We start from the raw sequence: 23652 nt of genomic DNA, 5'->3' as shown, positions 1-23652 counted from the left end.
TGCTCAGTTTTGGTCTGCTGCTGCTCTTATCCTTGTACTGTCCAAGTCTTTGGACAAACACAAGTGTCAATGACACTTGGTTTACTGACCAAACTGAATCTATGTGGTTCAGTAACCCTCTGGCTAGTACTGTTGCTTTATTTTTCGGGTTTTGAAGATGAATATGACCACAGAAGAATTCTTCCAATTCATTAGTCTAGGATTTTAGTTTAGGAGCAAATGATGTAATCTTCTTTTTATTTCTGTTTATTTTCCATTAAATTCTTGTAATAAGAATATTGTAAAGACATTGTAAAATGTGTGTGTGATTAATAAAGCTCAAGTTTTGCTTATGAGCTTGTGTGTTATATTTAAATTTCAAGTTAGAATTCAAATTCATTTGAATTCATTAATTGTTCTTAAACTTTGAATTCCTTTTTCATATTCAATATTACTTATTGTATATTATTGAATTCTTAATTGCATATTACTTGTCAAATGAAATCAACTCCCAAAACAACAAGTTACAAAAGAGATCATGTCAAAATTCACACCTCGACATGCCTAACCCTAATTTGCAATTCGAGAGAGAACCTCGATCCCTCTTAGGTTTAGTTGCAATAAGGCGCGAATTTTCCCCCCGTTTTGCGATGAAATGCACGTCCCATTTCTAAATCTACCATTCGTTGATCCTATGTTCTGGGTTATTACACTAGTCTACTTTAAAAATATCTAAAACATCTTATATTGATGCACATGGGGAGCATACGGCAGTAACATTCATCCAAAATTAATGCAACCATGAATTAAATTTGGAGGAACAAAAGTTGTGCCCATTCATTTTGTATTTGCAAGCCAGAGCATCTACACTAGCAACCTTGCAAAAATATGAGACATCTGCCAGATAGTGATGTCATCCAGAGAACCTGGAGACTAAAGAAACAATTACAAATGTACTAGATAGTGTTGAATTTACTTGGTTTCGCTATCTAAGAACTTTTTTACCCCTATTATCTTTTTCTTTGTATCAACTATAAACTATTGGATTGTCTTCAATTGGATGGGGAATCCAATTGACAGTCTCGATTGGTATCCTCGCTCATCTAAGAGCTAGCTTTGCTTCAACCAATTCTTTTGAACCCTCAACTAAGTCTTATCAAGCCACCGCTTGTAGAACTATTGTGGGATCACTGATCTTCCTGGTGTAGTTCGCCGAAATGCCATAGGCGATCATTCGCATAGTTGTCGAGATCTTTCGGTGTGGGATGAAACCAAGCAGCCCCCCACGTTCCTCTGGTGGGTGAAAAATCGCAAGCTTCAACTATTTTCACAACTATTTTCACAGATAGTTCCCTACGCATTCAGTATCACCATCAAAAGAGATTGGGCGAGTAGATAGGTACCTCGGTGAACTAGTTGCGCATGAGCATTGATACGTCTCCAACGTATCGATAATTTCTTGTGTTCCATGCCACATTATTGATGTTATCTACATGTTTTATGCACACTTTATGTCATATTCGTGCATTTTCTGGAACTAACCTATTAACAAGATGCCGAAGTGCCGCTTGTCGTTTTCTCGCTGTTTTTGGTTTCGTAAATCCTAGTAAAGAAATATTCTCGGAATTGGACGAAATAAAAGCCCGGAGGCCTATTTTCTCACGAAGCTTCCGAAGTCCGAAGGAGAGACGAAGAGGGGCCACAGGGGCGCCAAACCCTAGGGCGGCGCGGCCCCCTTGGCCGCGCCGGCCCGTGGTGTGGGCCCCCGTGCCGCCTCTTGACCTGCCCTTCCGCCTACAAATAGCCTCCGTGACGAAACCCCCGCACCGAGAGCCACGATACGGAAAACATTACCGAGACGCCGTCGCCGCCGATCCCATCTCGGGGGATCCCGGAGATCGCCTCCCGCACCCCGCCGGAGAGGGGAATCATCTCCCGGAGGACTCTACGCCGCCATGGTCGCCTCCGGAGTGATGAGTGAGTAGTCTACCCCTGGACTATGGGTCCATAGCAGTAGCTAGATGGTTGTCTTCTCCCCATTGTGCTATCATTGTCGGATCTTGTGAGCTGCCTATCATGATCAAGATCATCTATATGTAATTCTATATGTTGCGTTTGTTGGGATCCGATGAATAGAGAATACTTGTTATGTTGATTATCAAAGTTATGCTTATGTGTTGTTTATGATCTTGCATGCTCTCCGTTATTAGTAGATGCTCTGGCCAAGTAGATGCTTTTAACTCCAAGAGGGAGTACTTATGCTCGATAGTGGGTTCATGCCTGCATTGACACCTGGGACAAGTGACGTAAAGTTCTAAGGTTGTGTTGTGCCGTTGCCACTAGGGATAAAACATTGATGCTATGTCTAAGGATGTAGTTGTTGATTACATTACGCACCATACTTAATGCAATTGTCCGTTGCTTTGCAACTTAATACCGGAGGGGGTTCGGATGATAACCTCGAAGGTGGACTTTTTAGGCATAGATGCAGTTGGATGGCGGTCTATGTACTTTGTCGTAATGCCCAATTAAATCTCACTATACTCATCATGATATGTATGTGCATTGTCATGCTCTCTTTATTTGTCAATTGCCCAACCGTAATTTGTTCACCCAACATGCCGTTCGTCTTATGGGAGAGACACCTCTAGTGAACCGTGGACCCCGGTCCAATTCTCTTTACCGAAATACAATCTACCGCAATACTTGTTCTACTCGTTTTCTCTCGCAAACAATCATATTCCACACAATACGGTTAATCCTTTGTTACAAGCAAGCCGGTGAGATTGACAACCTCACTCGTTTCGTTGGGGCAAAGTAGCTTGGTTGTGTTGTGCAGGTTCCACGTTGGCGCCGGAATCTCCGGTGTTGCGCCGCACTACATCTCGCCGCCATCAACCTTCAACGTGCTTCTTGGCTCCTCCTGGTTCGATAAACCTTGGTTTCTTTCCGAGGGAAAACTTGCTGCTGTGCTCATCATACCTTCCTCTTGGGGTTGCCCAACGAACGTGTGAAATACACGCCATCAAGCATATTTTCCGGCGCCGTTGCCGGGGAGATCAAGACACGCCGCAAGGGGAGTCTCCACTTCTCAATCTCTTTACTTTGTTTTTGTCTTGCTTTATTTTATTTACTACTTTGTTTGCTGCACTATATCAAAATACAAAAAAATTAGTTGCTAGTTTTACTTTATTTGCTATCTTGTTTGCTATATCGAAAACACAAAAAAATTAGTTTACTTGCATTTACTTTATCTAGTTTGCTTTATTGTCTTGCACTCTATATTAAAAATACAAAAAAATTTTAGTTACTTTTGTTACCATGTCTAGCTCTGAACCCGTTACTTCTTCGCCTGAAGAATTAGTCTTCACTTTTAAACAAGGGGATGAGGAGAGTTTTAAGGATGCTTGGTCTAGAATTTTTACTTCTTATCGTGAAACCGAACCTCAAATGACTCTAAGTTTGCTCCTTAGTAATTTTTATTTTGGTCTTATGGTTCGCTATAGATATGCTTTGGATACTTTAGTGGGAGGAGATTTCCTTCATTGCAATGGGGATCAAGCTTTTAATGCCATAAAGAAGTTGGTTGCATCATATGATTCAGCTAATAACTTTGATTCAGTCCTCGCTAGCATATATAGTAGATTAAATACTCCGGAGATAAGTACATCTCGCTTGAATGATAACTATTGCCACGTTCGTAATCGTCTTGAACAAGTCTTAGTGAACTCTAAACTCTCATTGTGGGATCCTTCTGTTAAAATTTTTATCGGTGATCGAACACTCCATGCCTACCGTGATATTATGTATGAATTTTGCCTTATGCCCGAAAGTATTTATAAATCTTTGAAACTTTGGGGAGTTGAGGAAGGAGGAGAAAAGATAACTCTCATTGATAACTCTACTATAATCCCTAAAGGAATAGCCGCAGGTGTGCATACAACTATTTGTGGGAGAACAATATCCATTGATTATCTTGTTGTTGAAACAGGAAAACTCACACTCGGAAGATCCCCGCCGAAACTATTGGGAGCAATCATTGATGTTGGAGAAGGCACTTTGAAATTCACCTCTATACCAGGAGAAACTCGTATATTTCCTAAACCAAAGGGAAAGAAAAACAATAATAAAGGTAAGGGTAAGGCCCAAGGTAATGTTGATGCACCACCCTTCGATAATACTTGATACACACTTTCTCGCGCCTAGCTGAAAGGCGTTAAAGAAAAGCGCTTATGGGAGACAACCCATGTTTTTACCTACAGTACTTTGTTTTTATTTTGTGTCTTGGAAGTTGTTTACTACTGTAGCAACCTCTCCTTATCTTAGTTTTGAGTTTTGTTGTGCCAAGTTAAGCCGTTGATAGAAAAGTAAGTACTAGATTTGGATTACTGCGCAGTTCCAGATTTCTTTGCTGTCACGAATCTGAGCCCACTGCCCTGCAGGAAGCTCAGAAAATTATGCCAATTTACGTGCATGATCCTCAGATATGTACGCAACTTTCATTCAATTTGAGCATTTTCATTTGAGCAAGTCTGGTGCCATTTTAAAATTCGTCAATACGAACTGTTCTGTTTTGACAGATTCTGCCTTTTATTTCGCATTGCCTCTTTCGCTATGTTGGATGAATTTCTTTGATCCACTAATGTCCAGTAGCATTATGCAATGTCCAGAAGTGTTAAGAATGATTGTGTCACCTCTGAATATGTCAATTTATATTGTGCACTAACCCTCTAATGAGTTGTTTCGAGTTTGGTGTGGAGGAAGTTTTCAAGGATCAAGAGAGGAGTATGATGCAACATGATCAAGGAGAGTGAAAAGCTCTAAGCTTGGGGATGCACCCGGTGGTTCACCCCTGCATATATCAAGAAGACTCAAGCGTCTAAGCTTGGGGATGCCCAAGGCATCCCCTTCTTCATCAACAAATTATCAGGTTCCTCCCCCGAAACTACATTTTTATTCGGCCACATCTTATGTGCTTTTTCTTGGAGCGTCGTTTTGTTTTTGTTTTTGTTTTGTTTGAATAAAATGGATCCTAGCATTCACTTTATGGGAGAGATACACACTCCGCTGTAGCATATGGACAAATATGTCCTTGGTTTCTACTCATAGTATTCATGGCGAAGTTTCTCCTTCGTTAAATTGTTATATGGTTGGAATTGGAAAATGATACATGTAGTAATTGCTATAAATGTTTTGGGTAATGTGATACTTGGCAATTGTTGTGCTCATGTTTAAGCTCTTGCATCATATGCTTTGCACCCATTAATGAAGAAATACATAGAGCATGCTAAAATTTGGTTTGCATATTTGGTTTCTCTAAGGTCTAGATAATTTCTAGTTTTGAGTTTGAACAACAAGGAAGACGGTATAGAGTATTATAATGCTTTCAATATGTCTTTTATGTGAGTTTTGCTGTACTAGTTCATCCTTGTGTTTGCCTCAAATAACCTTGCTAGCCTAAACCTTGTATCGAGAGGGAATACTTCTCATGCATCCAAAATACTTGAGCCAACCACTATGCCATTTGTGTCCACCATACCTACCTACTACATGGTATTTTCCAGCCATTCCAAAGTAAATTGCTTGAGTGCTACCTTTAAAATTCCATCATTCACCTTTGCAATATATAGCTCATGGGACAAATAGCTTAAAAACTATTGTGATATTGAATATGTAATTATGCACTTTATCTCTTATTAAGTTGCTTGTTGTGCGATAACCATGTTTACTCGGGGAACGCCATCAACTCGTTGTTGAATTTCATGTGAGTTGCTATGCATGTTCGTCTTGTCCGAAGTAAGGGCGATCTACACCGAGTTGAATGGTTTGAGCATGCATATTGTGAGAGAAGAACATTGGGCCGCTAACTAAAGCCATGTTCCATGGTGGAAGTTTCAGTTTTGGACAAACATCCTCAAATCTCTAATGAGAAAAGAATTAATTGTTGTTGAATGCTTAAAGCATTAAAAGAGGAGTCCATTATCTCGTTGTCTATGTTGTCCCGGTATGGATGTCTAAGTTGAGAATAATCAAAAGCGAGAAATCCAAACGCGAGCTTTCTCCTTAGACCTTTGTACAAGCGGCATAGAGGTACCCCTTTGTGATACTTGGTTAAAGCATATGTATTGCGGTGATAATCCAGGTAGTCCAAGCTAATTAGGACAAGGTGCGAGCACTATTAGTACACTATGCATGAGGCTTGCAACTTATAAGATATAATTTACATGATGCATATGCTTTATTACTACCGTTGACAAAATTGTTTCATGTTTTCAAAATCAAAGCTCTAGCACAAATATAGCAATCGATGCTTTTCCTCTATGAGGACCATTCTTTTACTTTCAATGTTGAGTCAGCTCACCTATTTCTCTCCACCTCAAGAAGCAAACACTTGTGTGAACTGTGCATTGATTCTTACATACTTGCTTATTGCACTTATTATATTACTCTATGTTGACAATATCCATGAGATATACATGTTACAAGTTGAAAGCAACCGCTGAAACTTAATCTTCTTTTGTGTTGCTTCAATACCTTTACTTTGAATTATTGCTTTATGAGTTAACTCTTATGCAAGACTTATTGATGCTTGTCTTGAAATGCTATTCATGAAAAGTCTTTGCTTTATGATTCACTTGTTTACTCATGTCATACACATTGTTTTGATCGCTGCATTCACTACATATGCTTTACAAATAGTATGATCAAGTTTATGATGGCATGTCACTCCGTAAATTATCTTTGTTATCGTTTTACCTCGCTCGGGACGAGCAGTAACTAAGCTTGGGGATGCCGATACGTCTCCAACGTATCGATAATTTCTTGTGTTCCATGCCACATTATTGATGTTATCTACATGTTTTATGCACACTTTATGTCATATTCGTGCATTTTCTCGGAACTAACCTATTAACAAGATGCCGAAGTGCCGCTGTCGTTTTCTCGCTGTTTTTGGTTTCGTAAATCCTAGTAAAGAAATATTCTCGGAATTGGACGAAATAAAAGCCCAGAGGCCTATTTTCTCACGAAGCTTCCGAAGTCCGAAGGAGAGACGAAGAGGGGCCACAGGGGCGCCAAACCCTAGGGCGGCGCGGCCCCCCTTGGCCGCGCCGGCCCGTGGTGTGGGCCCCCGTGCCGCCTCTTGACCTGCCCTTCCGCCTACAAATAGCCTCCGTGACGAAACCCCCAGCACCGAGAGCCACGATACGGAAAACATTACCGAGACGCCGTCGCCGCCGATCCCATCTCGGGGATCCTCGGAGATCGCTCTCCGCACCCCGCCGGAGAGGGGAATCATCTCCCGGAGGACTCTACGCCGCCATGGTCGCCTCCGGAGTGATGAGTGAGTAGTCTACCCCCGGACTATGGGTCCATAGCAGTAGCTAGATGGTTGTCTTCTCCCCATTGTGCTATCATTGTCGGATCTTGTGAGCTGCCTATCATGATCAAGATCATCTATATGTAATTCTATATGTTGCGTTTGTTGGGATCCGATGAATAGAGAATACTTGTTATGTTGATTATCAAAGTTATGCTTATGTGTTGTTTATGATCTTGCATGCTCTCCGTTATTAGTAGATGCTCTGGCCAAGTAGATGCTTTTAACTCCAAGAGGGAGTACTTATGCTCGATAGTGGGTTCATGCCCGCATTGACACCGGGACAATGGACGTAAAGTTCTAAGGTTGTGTTGTGCCGTTGCCACTAGGGATAAAACATTGATGCTATGTCTAAGGATGTAGTTGTTGATTACATTACGCACCATACTTAATGCAATTGTCTCGTTGCTTTGCAACTTAATACCGGAGGGGGTTCGGATGATAACCCGAAGGTGGACTTTTTAGGCATAGATGCAGCTTGGATGGCGGTCTATGTACTTTGTCGTAATGCCCAATTAAATCTCACTATACTCATCATGATATGTATGTGCATGGTCATGCTCTCTTTATTTGTCAATTGCCCAACCGTAATTTGTTCACCCAACATGCTGTTCGTCTTATGGGAGAGACACCTCTAGTGAACTCGTGGACCCCGGTCCAATTCTCTTTATCGAAATACAATCTACCGCAATACTTGTTCTACCGTTTTCTCTCGCAAACAATCATATTCCACACAATACGGTTAATCCTTTGTTACAGCAAGCTCGGTGAGATTGACAACCTCACCGTTTCGTTGGGGCAAAGTAGTTTGGTTGTGTTGTGCAGGTTCCACGTTGGCGCCGGAATCTCCGGTGTTGCGCCGCACTACATCTCGCCGCCATCAACCTTCAACGTGCTTCTTGGCTCCTCCTGGTTCGATAAACCTTGGTTTCTTTCTGAGGGAAAACTTGCTGCTGTGCTCATCATACCTTCCTCTTGGGGTTGCCCAACGAACGTGTGAAATACACGCCATCAAGCATATCGTGCCTGAGCGCGCGGTTCCGCGTGATGCAGATATGGCCAACCTTGGATCCTCAGGGATTCTTCTTCTGATCCTCCAGCTCTTTCACCGCGAGGAGTACAATCATTTGCTCGATGTCATCCTCAAAGAGAAATTCTTCAAGATCTGAGACAACGAGCCATCGAAGAAAAACAGAGCGAGTCAGAGATGATTCCAACGAATCGAGGGAAGGGATGTGACTACCTCTCTGTCTACACCATCGGGGTCGCGGTGTCCATGGCGGGGCGCGACCTCGCTCGATTCCGCCTCGGCACCGATCTGCGGCGCTCGCGGTCCAAAACCTGCAAAACCAATACGGCGGGCGTCGCGAACGTGAAGGGACGGTGGAAAGCTTGGGAGGGAGCGGCGGCGAATGGGGGAACCGGAGAGCTGAATGTTCAGTGCGCCAAGGGTTTCGAGGGGAAAAGGGTCGTGCACCAGTTCGCTCACGAAAACTGGGATATGAGGTTCTCGGAGGGAATTCTATGCCGCACATCAAATTCATTTAATGTTTTGAAGAAAAATAATATGATACTTGCTCGGGTCATTTTTTTTCAGGCAAAAATTGTAAGAAAAAACTGTTATTTAAGGTTTTGCATTTTTGCGGGATCCGTTAGAGTAGCTCTCAGATCCAGAGTGTACATCGAGAGAAAAAAGAATTCACAATATTGTAAACTTTAAACCTGATTTTAGATTTAAAAAAATGGTGACTAGACTTGTGGCCTTGTGGGTATCTTCATTTCTTTTGGCTTTTTCTGCATTATTATTGCAGCTCCTTTTTTCTCCCTATAGTAACTGACCATGGACCGGCCTGCTTCAAACTAATCCCAGACTCACAGTATCGAAGCATCGTATGCGTGGCAATGGCAGGAAGCACATTTGCGGTCAAGAAACTTACCCAAAATTATGATTACCCCGTACTGTACGGCACTTGCCGGATCACAAATTTGGACGGTATATAAGTATTTTTCTCACGCTACCTTAACCAACCCGACCTCCTCCCAGGCACTCTGTCTGTCCTACAGCGTACCGCCGCCGCCGCCGCCGCCGTAGCTCAGCCCTTCCACCGCCGCCCCCGTTCTTCCTCGTCGCGTCCCTGCTGGCTGCCTGTCTCGGGACTCAGGTGAGGAACCCCGTCCGCAATCTTTCGGTTCTAGGGGCGCCAGGTTGCTTCCGTCCACCGATTATCCAAATCTCACTGGCCTCCGCGAATTTATCCGATCCGCCCCTGATATTCGCTTCCCCGTGGCGCTGTTAATTAGTGAAAAAAGAATCGTGTCTCTGCTAATCTGGTTGCCTTTGTTGATGACATGACGATTCGAAATTTCGAATTCGGTTACAGCGTTGTTGTGTCTGCTAATCCTTCCTAGGGAGATACCATTGCTGTAAAAGAATCTAATTGTCTCCCAGTGGTTACCTGGATTGGTGAACCAGTTTGCTTATCTATCTTATCTTGGAGATACTAGTACTTAAACCCTGCTAGTCCTAAACTGGACCCCCATCTTTTGGACAATGCCTTGACACTCGTGTTTGTTCCTAACTAAGATTCAGATAGTAGTACTTTCTTTATGTTTGCCAGCTATTTTTATAAATGCAAAACCTGTAGATGCTTTTTCTGCACAAATGCACAATATTTTCGTTTCTACAGTGAAATCTTGGCCATTTTAAGTCACCGTTGCAACATAGCGTTATTATATCTGTTTGACATCAAACCAACAGGCCGAGGAGTAAACTGATTTAAATTTCGAATAGTTTCTCCGTCATCACGAAATAGTGTCCCTGCTGCCTCCACCCCGTCCACAGTCTTTGTCCATTGTATTTTCGAGGTATGGGCTTGCTTTCCATCCAGCAGCGATGCACTTGGTTAAATCCCGCTCGCCTGGTATGCACTTGGTCGTGCCTCTGAAGCCTTCCTACTGAAGCACCCTGAAGAATCGGACAGCATCCATGTGGTGACCTAAAGATGGAGGCTTCAAGCAAAGGGGAGAGAAAGAGTTCCTGGAGAAACATGATGTGATCTGGGTTTAACTTGTGTAGCTGGCGTCCAGTGTCTGTCCTTACTGTTTTAGTGGTGTCGGTAAAAAACTTTGATGTGTTTCGTCTAAGGCCTCCAGGTAGTAGTTAGACTGGAGTGAGTCTTTTAGCTGAACCTTTTCCCGCTTATGGATGGTTGCTGTAAGTTTTAGTTTGCTGGAAACCTTGCTACGCTGTTATGTTTCATTTTCAATGAAAATGGAGCTGGGGAGTGCTCCCTGTTCATCTAAAAAAAATATCCCGCTCGTCTTTAAGATGTACGACTTAGAGATCCGCCCCTGATTTCATTCACCGTGGTAGTGTCAATTCATGAAAGCTTACCCATTTTTTCCCCTATCTAAGCCAAGATTATACAAACTAATTAAGCAAAAAATATATAGGCTTGGGAGAGGGGAGAGGGGAGGGGGGCTGCTGCCACCCCCTCACTTATAGCTCTGCCAATGTTTCGTGTCTCTGTTAATCAGGCCGTAACTATGCCGTGATGGCTAGAATTTGGTTCTAGTATTGTGTATTCCTTGCTAGCAATTGTCGACTGGGAGATGCACTAAATAACTTCCACCAGTTTTGCGTTATCTGCCCCTGCCATCCGTTGTTATTCTTGTCCAGCGCTCAAGATGGATCTGAGCTGACCCCGTGGAACTTGGTTTGGCGACCCGGATGCAGCCAGCAGCCAGCAGCCGCAGCTTATCTTGGGTGTACCTTAAACTCTAATCCTAAACTGAGGTCTTATCTTGGGTGGTGCCTTGAAATTGGGCACATTTTCCTACCTAATGACTATATTCAGGAGAAAACCAACCCTGCACTGACAACAGTTCTCTTTCATTGTTGGCAGTTATCTTTATGTTTGTCACCCCTTTTTATTTTATATAAATGTAAACCATGTAGATGCTTTTCCTGCACAAAGCATGCCCTCCTTCCTGTTCCGAGGAAATCTTAGCCATTTTAAGTCACAGTCGTGACATACTGTTATTCTCGCAGAAGTCACGCTCCTATGGCGGCATCTGAACAGCAGGCTAAGGAGGAGTACGCTGATTTTGAGGCGAGGGTCAAGAGGACGATATATATCGATCACCTCTCCCCTGAGGTTACTAGCCAGGTTATCAAGGCTGCTCTTGCCCAGTGTGCGAATGTTGTCAATACGGAGTTCATCGTGAACTACACGATCCCGTATGATATCCCTGCCGCTGCATTGGTGGAATTGGACGATGAGTCGCAGGCCAAGGCAGCTGTTGACTTGATGAATGATTTCCCTTTCATCATCGGCGGGATGCCCAGGCCTGTAAAAGCTGTGTATGCGAAGCCCGAGATGTTTCGGGATCGCCCTAGTCGGCCTGGATTGAAGATGCAAATCAGCTGGGTGAAACAAGGGGATCCGGAGTATGATGGGATGAGTAAGCTGAAGGGCCTGGCCAAGAGGCAAGAAGCAGAAAATATGGCTCTCATCAAGGTGAACTTGGTTATTTATGACTGATCTTATGTAGCTATGTTCCCTAGTTCAAAAAGCTACAAATCTCTGGGAAATCCAATTCGGCTCACTGGTGCATATGAGCCCGTTTTGTCAAAACACATTTCAAAATGTCAAAAAAAACTGAAATAAAATCCCGCATGTACATCTAGGACATTCTATGTTCGTAGACAAGTTTTTGGGGGAAAAGTACATTTTTTGTGTCCCATGTAAAGAAGACAAATTTTGATGCTCTAACATGATTATACACCTAACATTTTTTGTCTTTTTTACACAGCCCACATAAAATTTTCTTTCCCTGAGAACTTGTGTACGAACATAAAATGTCTGGATGTACAAACGAAATTTTATTTCAAACTTTTTTGACATTTTTAAATTATGTTTATGCTTTTTTAATAATAGGTTCATATGCACCTATGAGTGAAAACACCACCTCCCAAATCTCTCTGCTTTACTTACCAAATATGAAACAAACAATTGTTCAGGTGAATATAAGGCTTAATAGGGTTTAGGCAAATGGAACCAGATATGTCAACATATCTTTTTGGCATTCATTATTATACTTGCACCATTTCATTGAAGCTTATCTACATATACACAAGTATTTTGTGGACTTTTATGCTGCTGCTGTTCTGTAAACACGATGCAGTTGCTTTGAACCTTGGTTGTATAATCTTATTGAACCTCTATCTCTTCCTTTCAGACTGAACTGGAAGAGGAGAAGGAGCTGGCAACGCAGCAGCAGGAAACACTCGATGCGAACTACAAGAAGTACGACATGATCGAGAACATCATGCAAAACGGGAACATCAAGAACCTCGCCCATCATTATAAGGTCAACCTGGCTGACAACTGATCAGGCCAATGAAGCAGCCCTGGAGATTGCCGTTCCTAGTGCAAAGCTAGTTTCTTCTGGTTCTGGGGCATTCCACTCATAAATGTGTGATGGTGTGATAGTAATAATACATCGATGCAGCCACGCTCTACTTTGTGGCCAGCTGCATCCTCAGTGTCAAATGTAGTAGTTGCTTAGTGTAGCAGCCGTTGATACATTATGACCCGTTGAGGCTATGCCCGGTGTAATAAAGTTTTGTTGAGATGATCCAGTGATGTCTGTTCCTGTCTCCTGTATTACGTGAAACCTTCTTATCAGAGATGTTGGTGCCGCTGTTCAGTCCTGTCCTTCAGTTTTGTGGCTAGCTTGAAATATACTTGTCGGTCCTGAAGATGTGTTGTTGCTTCAAGCAGGAGGGAACCGTGCTTCTGTCTTGTGCCTCAGGAATGGACTCATCGCCACACTCTGTATCTTGGAAAAAGGAAGGAGAGGCTGCACACTCTGAGCTGGTTGGAGAATCTGGGGAAGAAATAGCAAGAGGAAGCAAGGAAGGAAGCCATGGCAAGCAAGGTTTGTCCATGCCTGTCCTCACCTCCCTCTCACGTATTCTTTCTTGTGTTACTGTAGAAAATTATTATTTTCTTGTGCTCCTTTCAGTATAACTACCTACCTCTACAACATCGGTTAATTCGGATGCACAGTGCTTGAGCTTTGCATTGGGATTTTGTGAAGGGGCAACATGGGGAGGAGAGGTTCTCTGCTTCTGACTCTGGCTCTTGTTTGCTTCTTCTCAGGTACTCTCCATCTTCTCATCTCCTCCCACTTTCTGCTATTCTTTTTGAACCACACAACACGTGTGTGTGCTGTTAGGATTGTGTCAGGTTTTCTGAGCGCAAGAATGCTTTGGACTCATCCCCATTTGATGTCATAGTATTATGAACTGAAAGAAAGAGTGTTATTTTTATCGTTGTTGTTGTGACATGGCAGGTGCGATGAAGCGAGCGGACTCGGCCCGCGTGTTCACGATCATCAACCAGTGCAAGAAGGACATCTGGCCGGCGGTGACGCCAGGGGAGAGCTTCGGCGGCGGCGGGTTCGCGCTCCGGCCCGGGCAGTCCATCGTGTTCACTGCGCCCGTGGGGTGGTCTGGCCGCGTGTGGGGCCGGACCGGTTGCGACTTCGACCCCGCCGGGAACGGCACGTGCGAGACGGGCGCGTGCGGGACGTCGCTGCAGTGCGCGTCGTCCTCCGGCGCCACGCCGGCGAGCCTGGCGGAGTTCACGCTGGCGTCGGTGGACTACTATGACGTGAGCCTCGTGGACGGCTTCAACCTACCGATCGTGGTGACGCCCAAGGCAAGCGCCAACGGGTCGAGCTGCGCAGTGGCCGGCTGCGACGGCGACCTGCGGCAGGACTGCCCGTCGGAGCTGGCCGTGAAGGGCGCCGGGGGCGCGGTGGTGGCCTGCCGGAGCGCGTGCGACGTGTTCGGCACCGACCAGTACTGCTGCCGAGGGCAGTACGCGAACCCGGTGACCTGCCAGCCGACCTTCTACTCCAAGAAGTTCAAGGCGGCCTGCCCCGGCGCCTACAGCTACGCCTATGACGACCCCTCCAGCATCTTCACCTGCGCCCAGTCCCCTGACTACACCATCATATTTTGCTCCAACAGGTACTACCATTTAAGATACAATTCAACTGAAAATCTATGCATAATTGTTACTGCACTAAGACGGTAGGCTCAACACGAGCCCTGCTTTAACTTAATTGTTACTGCACTGTTAATTGATGCATAGTTTTATCCAATTTGTTCTCACACCAAATAACTCCGAACTTGCAACTGCACTGTTAATTGATGCATGATTGATGCTTTAAATCGGTACAAAGTTGAAGTAGTACCATTGTAGTAAGATTCTGTTTGGGGTCCCTGTAGTGTACCGTAAGCAACCACCAAGTGCCACAAAATTTATACACAGGTCTGAAGATGCTGTCAAAGGATCCGATTCTTGGCACCCATCGTGGGCCATCTGCAAAGGTCTCCAGAGATTGAACCTAGAACACGAGAGTGGCAATTTCTCAGTGTCATTCTGATTTAACAAGTTTATGTCAGCTTACATGTCAGTTCTCTGGATGACACTTAGTTCTTGACTTTTTCAAACCGTCTATCTTATGCATCTTTGTTCTTGTTGTTCCAGGAAGCAATCCGTGTGCTCCTACCACAACGAGCGGCTCGTCTGCAGTGGCTCCAGCGGAAGCACCTCTGCACTGACCCTGATGCTGCTGCTCTCCAGCTTCATAGCATTACAATTTGCACTCCCAGTATAGTTAAGTGTTAACTGAAGAACAAACTGACCTGATGTAGTGTTTTCCTAGTTTTTATTCCTCTCCCAGAGAGAAACTGAAGTACTAGATGTTTTTCTTTCATTAAACGTCCACGCAGTCACTCCGAGCCCATGTGAATGTAATTATTCTTTGGATAAATACAGACATCATGAGTGATTTTTTTCTTCTCTTTCTCTGCTTTCATAATCGTCTGTTCTGGTGTAAGTGGAGACACAGCAACCGGTGCCTGAAATGATTCTTGTGTGATGTGGTGTAGTAACAACGGATCATGGAGACCGTGCAGAGGAACATTGCTGAGTTTGCAAATGACACGAGGGAAAATCTTTCTGGGAATTCTGGATTATTCTGATTCGCTCTGTCTACTTTATTTTTTTGTGACTTTCCGGATTGAAACTACAAATGTACCTCAGTGTACTTGTAGGCCGTTTCTTTGAAAATTTTGAAAATAATATTTTAAAGTTTCAAAAAATCTAAAAAATAGATGTTGATAATAATCTATTCTAAAAGCGTGCATAATCTCAACTCAAAAGACCATACATTTTGTAGCACACAAAAGTAAACGAAATCTGATAATTTTTAGAGATTTCAAAGTTTGCACTGCTCTAGAATTCCGCTTTTTTTTTTATTTTTGCACCGCCTAAAATATAAGGTGTCATGAGTCAAAATTTATATTTCATAATGTTTCTAAAAATATAAGTTAAAGATTATAAATGTTGATATTTTTTCTATATAGTAGGTTAAATTTTGAGAAGTTTAACTTTATCTAAATATTATAGACATCCTATTTTAGGATAGAGGGAGTGTTTAGACACGATTTAGCGTGTAGATACATGTAAATACTGATAAATTTATGACACTTACTTCACAACATAGAAAATACTAACTTCAAAAAATCCGCAGCTTGCGGAGCTGTATGCATTCATCTTCAGTTCTGGGTGGTACATATCCTTGAAAAGATAACATGGAGAAAGATAATGCGCCGGCCCTCGCCGCTCGCCGCTCAACGGCCACCGTCGTGATTCGCAGTGCGCACCAGACTCCCGAGCGTGCCGGCGTCTCCCTCTACCCGTCTCACTTGGGAACGTGCACGCTTGGAGCTGCCGTCTGCTCTCCTGGCGATGCGACACGACGACATCCCCTCTGTTGGGCTGTTCCCCACCTCGGCAGGAGTCCCAACTGCCAAGCCTCCACCGCATCAATGATCGCTCGTCCATCGCCATCCATAACTCCACTCCACTCAGCTCAGCTCAGCTCAGCTCAGCTCATCTCATCGCACCTAGGGGCAAAAGTTGGGATGGAACTGGGAGCTCCTCCGCCATGGCGTCCCCATGGAGATCTCCTCCACCTCGCGCTCCTCGTCTTCCTCTGCCTCTGGTCAGTGCCGCGCTCTCCTCCTTCCTTAGCCTCGATCGATTTAACAGAACGATGCATTATGAAATCCCTCTCTCTTTTTAGATGAACATTGTTTTACCAAATATACTTCATCACCACATTTCTCTCTATTTCTCTTCTAGTATCAACTCTCAAGTAGTAGGATAATTGTATGCGAATGTTAAAAGAAAGTACTCCGAGATAAACGCTGAGAAAAAAATATATTTAATCGCCAAATGGATAGTATATGCTCCTGCATGCCTAAAAGAAATAAACTCCAGCTAGTACTGAACATTTTCAGGTCTACTTCTGAGGCGAATGAACAGCTTGCCGAGGTACCACCAAGAGGGTGGAACTCCTTCGATTCCTTTTCCTGGACGGTCGACGAAAATGCGTACTTGCAGAACGCAAAGGTCTTGGCAGAAAAGCTACTCCCACATGGATATCAGGTTTAGGTTACTTACTTACCAGAACTATGAATTTTGCTATACTTTTAACGGCATGAAAAGAAGGAGAAATCTGATTTAACCTCTTGTCCCATATGCATGTCTACTGGCAGTATGCAGTTATCGATTACCTGTGGTACCGGAGGTACGTTGAGGGGGCACACGCGGATTCATATGGATTCGACAACATCGATGCGTGGGGCAGACCATTTCCCGACCTTCAGAGGTTTCCCTCATCCAAAGGTGATAAAGGATTCACCCAGATTGCCAGCAAGGTTCATGGCATGGGCTTGAAATTCGGCATCCATTTAATGAAAGGAATAAGTACACAGGCTGTTAATGCTAGCACACCCATCTTGGACATTGAGACGGTATGCTTCTTCCTTTGAAATACTTAATTTTTTAATTCAAAGACTGCTGCTTCCGAATGAATGATCTCTTAGCGCAAACAGCAAAAGACATGTCCACGTAATGCAATATTCAAAAAAATTATGTGAAATATATAATGAAGTCAAGGATATGTTAGCTGGAAAGAAATACATTCATAGATTTTCAAGGTTCTACGATGATGTTAATAGACATGTTATCATTAGAGGGAGTCGCTGACGTGCTTTGCCAAATGATGCTGTCCTTCTATTATTCTCAGTGCATTCTCTTGTTATTCTTTTCAGGGAAAACCTTATGTAGAGAATGGTCGGCAATGGACAGCTCGTGATATAGGCCTGAACCAGACAAAATGTAAATGGATGCACAATGGATTTATGAGTGTAAATACGGACATTGGAGCTGGGCGGGCCTTCTTAAGATCTCTTTACCGACAGTATGCAGATTGGGGTGTTGATTTTGGTATGCTATCTCTGAACATGTACTTTACTTTAGTTGCATGATCCTCAGAACAGGGTAGCAAGCTCCCAATTTGTGAACATTTGGCCTTTCTAAAATGCTGCCATACCTCAAGTGATGTATGAGGAGATGATTTCATATGTACCGTTCTTGCAGTGAAGGTTGATTGTATCTTCGGTGATGATTATAGCCCGAAAGAAATTATCACTATTTCGGAGGTAAATAATTTCACACACATCCTAGAGTTAGTTACACAAGTCCTGATGAAATTGGTGCAACTTCACAGTCAATTAACTCTCACATGGCAGCTCCTGCAAGGGCTTGACCGCCCAATAGTCCTGTCCATCTCACCAGGAACTCAAGTCTCTCCAGTGTTAGCTCAAAACATCAGCGAGCATGTTAATATGTATAGGATAACAGGAGATGATTGGGACAGCTGGAATGATGTTAGTTCACATTTTGCTGTGTCAAGGTAAATCAGAACATATATTCTTTATATATCTAATTACATAATCTTTATTTCTCGATTTAGATTGTAATTGGATAGACACTGTGTAGTAAGTATCAAATTATTTCTTTGCATATTCTACAGTGCCTTCGCTGCTGCAAACAAGATCGGGGCCACCGGATTACGTGGAAAATCTTGGCCAGACTTGGACATGCTTCCATTTGGCTGGCTAACTGATCCAGGTGATGATTTATACCTTTCCTTTAGTATCATAGTCCTGATTCCCCTTGCTTGCCAAAGAAACTGTACACAATTGTCTAGAGATGCATGTTAGTACGTTAGATAAAGACTGTACGATGCAGCATTACTTATGCTCCGCGAACTTCCTAAACAGATCTGGAACATGACATATCTCATTCTATAGTTAACATGGTCTTGATTCCCAAACTGTAACTTTGCTTAGTACCATCACAAAATTTTGCAAACTGGAAAATATTATTCAGTGTGAGGCTTACATGTAGTGCCTCAGGCCACATGTCAGTGATACATCGATGGTATTTTCCAACCCATCTGATCTATACTGTGGTACTGAGGAATTTGCAGACTCTGTGGAGTGATAAACAAACTTCTTTTCCTTTAATACTACAGGTGTCAATCAGGGCCCTCATAGGCCATGTAAACTTACATTTGATGAACAGAAAGCTCAGGTTTGCACTTGGCGATCTCCGCGCCTACTTTTTCATTTTGCTTCTCCACTAAAAAAATTCTTTTGTGTGAACATGCAGATGACACTTTGGTCAATGGCCAAGTCGCCTCTCATGTATGGAGGAGATCTGAGACACCTTGATAATAATACATTAAGCATAATAACCAATCCTACTTTACTGAAGATAAACCATTACAGCAAAAATAATATGGAGGTACTTGCATTTTAGGATTCTTACTACAGCAACGTGTACATATACTTGGACAATAAGCTGACCTGTTAATTTCTTCAGTTTCATTATGTGTATGGTTACGGTGAATCAACTTCCAGTAGGGGATATTCTGGTCATTCGAGTTCTAGGTATCCTGTACACCTGACAAAGCATGACGGCATCGCTGTGGGTCTGACTTCCTGCAGCAGCGACCAAGCTAAGGGATGGTTTGTATTTTCACAAGATGGGAAATCAGATCATATATGCAGGAACTATAGAATAGAGAATGGAAAAGACATCCCATTTTGCTTGGGAAAAACAAAACCTCAGATTGCATCGTAAGTACAATCCAAGTATTAATGGATAATTAATGGGGCAATGATTTTTATTATCACATTCTATCCGCTGCAGGGATGATTTTATCATGGACAATGAAGACCACCAGGCAAAGTTCCATTTAGCAGTTGCAGACATTAATGATTCTTGTTTGGATGCATCTGCTAGTCGGCGGTGGACTGCCTCAGAGATCAAGCTTCCCATGTTCTCCAGGTGCAAGTGGCATGAAAAGCAGGTACACAGCAAATGTATCATACTATGATAAAGTCCTAGAAAACTGGACTCCTGTCCTACTTTGCTATTTAAGTCATGCTATAATTACTTGTATGAACAATTGCAGTTGTGGGAGCTGAATGACAAGGGCAACCTTGTGAGCAGCTATTCAAGATTATGTGCCAAAGTTGAATTCAGCAAGGAAGGAGGTACACATGACATCATTTTTTGTGTGTGAATTGAATGGGGAAAATGATACATACTTGACAAAATTGTCTATGCAGTTGGTATTACTGGAGCGCGTGCATGGATTGCAACTGGAAGTAAAGGTTAGTGATAGTTTATATCCTACAGCCTACATAAGATCCTACGAATCAAATCCTTTGGAATTGCGATAGGAATGCCGTTTTTGCTAGATCTGTTTCTAGAATATTATGCTTCATTGATGCACAATGTCTTATTTATACACTTGTAATAAGAGTAAATTTGGAGCTATTGTTATCTCCAAGAAATATAGAACTCAATCGGAGTGTAAACTGAAGAGAACTGAAAAACTTCAATGCTATATGTTTCATGATGTCCTCTATAACCTTTTGTATGACATCAGAACCCTTTTTAATAGTGCGAGTTCATTCTTGTCACCTTTTTGGTAACATTGATGAATGGGACATGGTGTTTTGGCTCATATGTCTAGATGCACCTATTAGGAAAATAATATTTAAAATCCACTTTAAAAAGTCAAAAAATTCTGAAAAAAAAATCTAGGGTGTATATCCAGACACTCTATGTTCGCTCACAAAATATGGCGGTGAAAAGACATTTTGTGTGTTCTATGAAAAGAAGACAAAAAAATGCTAAATGAAAACCTATTTTGAAGCACAAAAAATTGTCTTTTTTGCACAGGCCAAAAAAATTGTCATTTCTTCGTGAAATTTTATGTGCGAACATAGAATGTCCAGATGTACCCGAGGATATTTAAAAACAATTTGAACATTTTGAAATATGATTTTTATGCAACGGGTGTATCTACACCTATGACCCAAAGTGAATATCTCAAATGATAAGCACAACTTAAGAAAAGTAGAGAGGAGTTTTATATGCAGGCTCAGAAAACATGGACATACTACCTTCCTTCTTAAGCTGGAAAATGACACAACAAGCATGTGGCATCTCCTAACGATTATGTTGTATACTACTCCGTATTACGTACTGTGAAGTGTGAACATACCAGACTTCAAATGCTTATCTGCACACATTGGTATGCACTATGACTATTTTATTCCTAATTGGGATGCTGATACTTTGGGATCCTAAGTGACTCTTGTGGCATGTTGCATCTTTCTTGGTAACACAAAGTACTACTGATGTTTTTGGTTTCTTGCTGCAGGAGAAATCTACCTCGCGTTCTTCAACCTCGACGACTCGACGAGCAGGAAGATAACTGCCAGAATATCAGACCTGCAGAAGGTTCTTGGGACATCGTTCGTACGAACACACTCGTGCAGCTGCACTGATGCCTGGAGCGGGAGGAACCTTGGTCTCCTGAAGGAGGAGATTTCAGCAGTTATAAATCCACATGGTTCGGCAGTGTTTGAACTTATGTGTTAAGGTTTGCCACAAATTTCTCAATCTGCGAATAAACTTGGGAGCCTACCTACGTCGATGATATGATGTTGATCTCGTCAGCATGAACCTTGAATAATAATGTGCCGTCGGGTTGTGAAACACCAAAATCAAAGGGTTTGATGTAGAGAGTAACTGCCTTGCTGATTATCTGAATTATGCTCAACGGTTCTCGGTTTTTCTCTGCAGTTTGTGCCTGCGCTGCAGGCCAAGCTCCAAGTGAAGCAGTCTATTTTGAACGTTGATAAAACATGAACTAATACTATTACAACTCGTTTCTTAAGAGCTATAACTGTATACAGAAATTGGCCCACGAGCCATGTTTAGAGCTGGAGTCAGTTAAAAACGTGCCAATCTTAAAAGGCAAGACGGTCATGGGTATACTGGAGTCAAATCCATGCTAATGTTGCTTTGGTTTTGATATACCTCCCTGGCCTCGTCACGGTAACAAGATCTCTAATCTTCTTTGTGAGGAAGTGAGACATTTTAGTTTTTACAAAGTGATGAAAGAATCCAAAATCTAGGCAAGCCTTGTCATCATCTCAGGGAAAACCAAAATAGCACTGAAACCAGCTCTGCTTGAACAAATGAACCGAAAGCTATTTATGCAGTAGTAAATATCACCAGATCAGACCTGGCAGAACAGCATGTGCGATCGAACAAACATGAGCTTCTTCCCAACTCCCAGCTCAGACCAATGCGATTCAACATTGTTTTAGGCGATGCTATTATTCTAAATACCAAGCTCCAAATAAGATGCAGATTTTTTTTAAAGTGCAGGACATCATGGTACAAATTTAAGCAGGAACCCAAAAGCGAAATCTGCCGCCTGGTACAACACGGAAGATAATTAGATGTGCACGCTCAACGAAGATAATCAGATGCACACGCTCACACCAAAATGCTTGCTCTAAATACTAAAGTAAATCAGATTAAATGAATCACAAAGTAAGCACTAAGCCACTAACTGATTGGAGCAAGTCAGTGTGCCTTCAACCTTCATGCCAGTTGACTTATGCCTACGGAAATTTGATAGTACAATGGAGTTTGCAAATTAAGAGATTTGTTCTGCAGGTCCGCTTCATAGAGGGTCTACCTCCGCCACAGAACATAAAAAATAGAATAACCTACACCTAACAAGCCATTCTTCATTTCAGTCACCACAACTCTAGATACCTGCTGAGCAAGCAACATCATAAGTCAACAAATTTGGAAAACTCTGGAATGAACCGGGCGGTATTTGCTCCGGGTGGAACTCGTCATCCCATTGGCCAGGGAATAATAGGTGGACCCTGCTATAGCAGTGGCAATTCTTTTACTGCAATCAACAATACAGCTATAAATACACAGGATGGGACCCGCCACTGAGAGGAGAGAGAACAAAACGTGATCAAATTTACTCCCAACAACCATCCCATTGACTCTCTCTGAGCATCTGCTGCTCGGTGGCAGAACGTGTTCTCCTCTCGCTCCCCTACACTCCTAGCTCGCATGGCATGTGACGGACAACAGCGACACGACAGATGCAACGGCGAGGAGATGAACAGCACCAGCTAGCGGCATGAGCGGGTTCCTTCATCTCGCCGTCCGGGTCGGTGGCATAGGGCGTCAAACAGGACGGGTTGGCCATGGTCGGGCCGCACGTGCTCATTGCCGTCTCTGACTCGGCTCGGACTCTCCGGTGGTTCTACACGCACGGGACGGCGCTGACGATGGGATACGTAGTGGTCGACGGAGCTGCTGCGTCGGAGGAGTCCGCCTCACTCACGCTATCAATCGGCTGCACCTGGCCGACGGAGCTGCTGCGTCGGAGCAGTCCGCCTCGTCCTCTTTTTTTCCTCCCGTCTAGGCGTCTATTTCTTCTCCAACCTGCACCAAGACTCCAAGAGGCCACCGCCCATCCCGCTGCAGGTTGCACGCCTGCAGTTGCCTTCGCTCCGCTGCCTGGCCGGGACGCGGCGCGAGCTACGGCCTGTACGCAAGTCCGATGCTCCTCCAAGGCTCGAATCCGCGCCACATCGTCCAGGCAAACGCTGCGCACCGTCCCTGGTCCTATACGGGCCAGTCAATCAACGCTCACGGAGGAGCGGGTTCAAATCGATTCAACAACGATGCCACGACGGGCCAGTCAATAATGGAGCTCGCGAGAGGGGGCAATGGAGGTGCAGGTTCTCGCCCATGGAGGCTGGACGGCGCCATCGAGCATCAGCCTTGCCTCGCCTTGCGTCTTTCGCAGGGGTTGGCCGCCGACGGAGTGGGGGGGAGCGATGGGACAGCGGGCGGATGGGCAGCGGACGGAGCTGTCGCAGCCGGGGCGGAGGGACCTGTCGGAGTGGCGGGCGGAGGGGCCGTCGGTGGAGCTCGCGCCCCTCCCGTAACTGCAGC

General features: G+C 43.6%; 3 protein-coding genes across 3 annotated transcripts; all 3 read left to right on the top strand.

The window, feature by feature from the left end:
* The first annotated feature begins 9420 nt into the window (after positions 1-9420).
* Positions 9421-13049, top strand: LOC124685864. The gene is made up of 3 exons (XM_047219887.1): positions 9421-9519; positions 11409-11877; positions 12599-13049. Exons 2-3 carry the CDS (start codon positions 11422-11424, stop codon positions 12749-12751), a joined length of 609 nt encoding a protein of 202 aa, XP_047075843.1. The 5' UTR covers positions 9421-9519; positions 11409-11421; the 3' UTR covers positions 12752-13049.
* A 193-nt stretch (positions 13050-13242) lies between these two features.
* On the top strand, positions 13243-15125 carry LOC124685863 (pathogenesis-related thaumatin-like protein 3.5). The gene is made up of 4 exons (XM_047219886.1): positions 13243-13300; positions 13388-13524; positions 13718-14399; positions 14923-15125. The coding sequence occupies exons 2-4, from the start codon at positions 13470-13472 to the stop codon at positions 15050-15052; spliced, it is 867 nt and encodes a 288-aa protein (XP_047075842.1). The 5' UTR covers positions 13243-13300; positions 13388-13469; the 3' UTR covers positions 15053-15125.
* A 1552-nt stretch (positions 15126-16677) lies between these two features.
* On the top strand, positions 16678-21366 carry LOC124689134. Its single transcript, XM_047222716.1, has 13 exons — positions 16678-16890; positions 17001-17258; positions 17559-17733; positions 17887-17948; positions 18039-18202; positions 18323-18420; positions 18827-18885; positions 18964-19098; positions 19177-19433; positions 19507-19666; positions 19772-19853; positions 19929-19973; positions 21032-21366. The coding sequence occupies exons 1-13, from the start codon at positions 16678-16680 to the stop codon at positions 21250-21252; spliced, it is 1929 nt and encodes a 642-aa protein (XP_047078672.1). The 3' UTR covers positions 21253-21366.
* The last annotated feature ends 2286 nt before the right edge of the window (positions 21367-23652 follow it).

Source organism: Lolium rigidum, chromosome 2 (genome assembly GCF_022539505.1).
Source record: "Lolium rigidum isolate FL_2022 chromosome 2, APGP_CSIRO_Lrig_0.1, whole genome shotgun sequence".
NCBI classification, from domain to species: domain Eukaryota; kingdom Viridiplantae; phylum Streptophyta; class Magnoliopsida; order Poales; family Poaceae; genus Lolium; species Lolium rigidum.
This window is presented reverse-complemented; position numbering and strand designations above follow the sequence as displayed.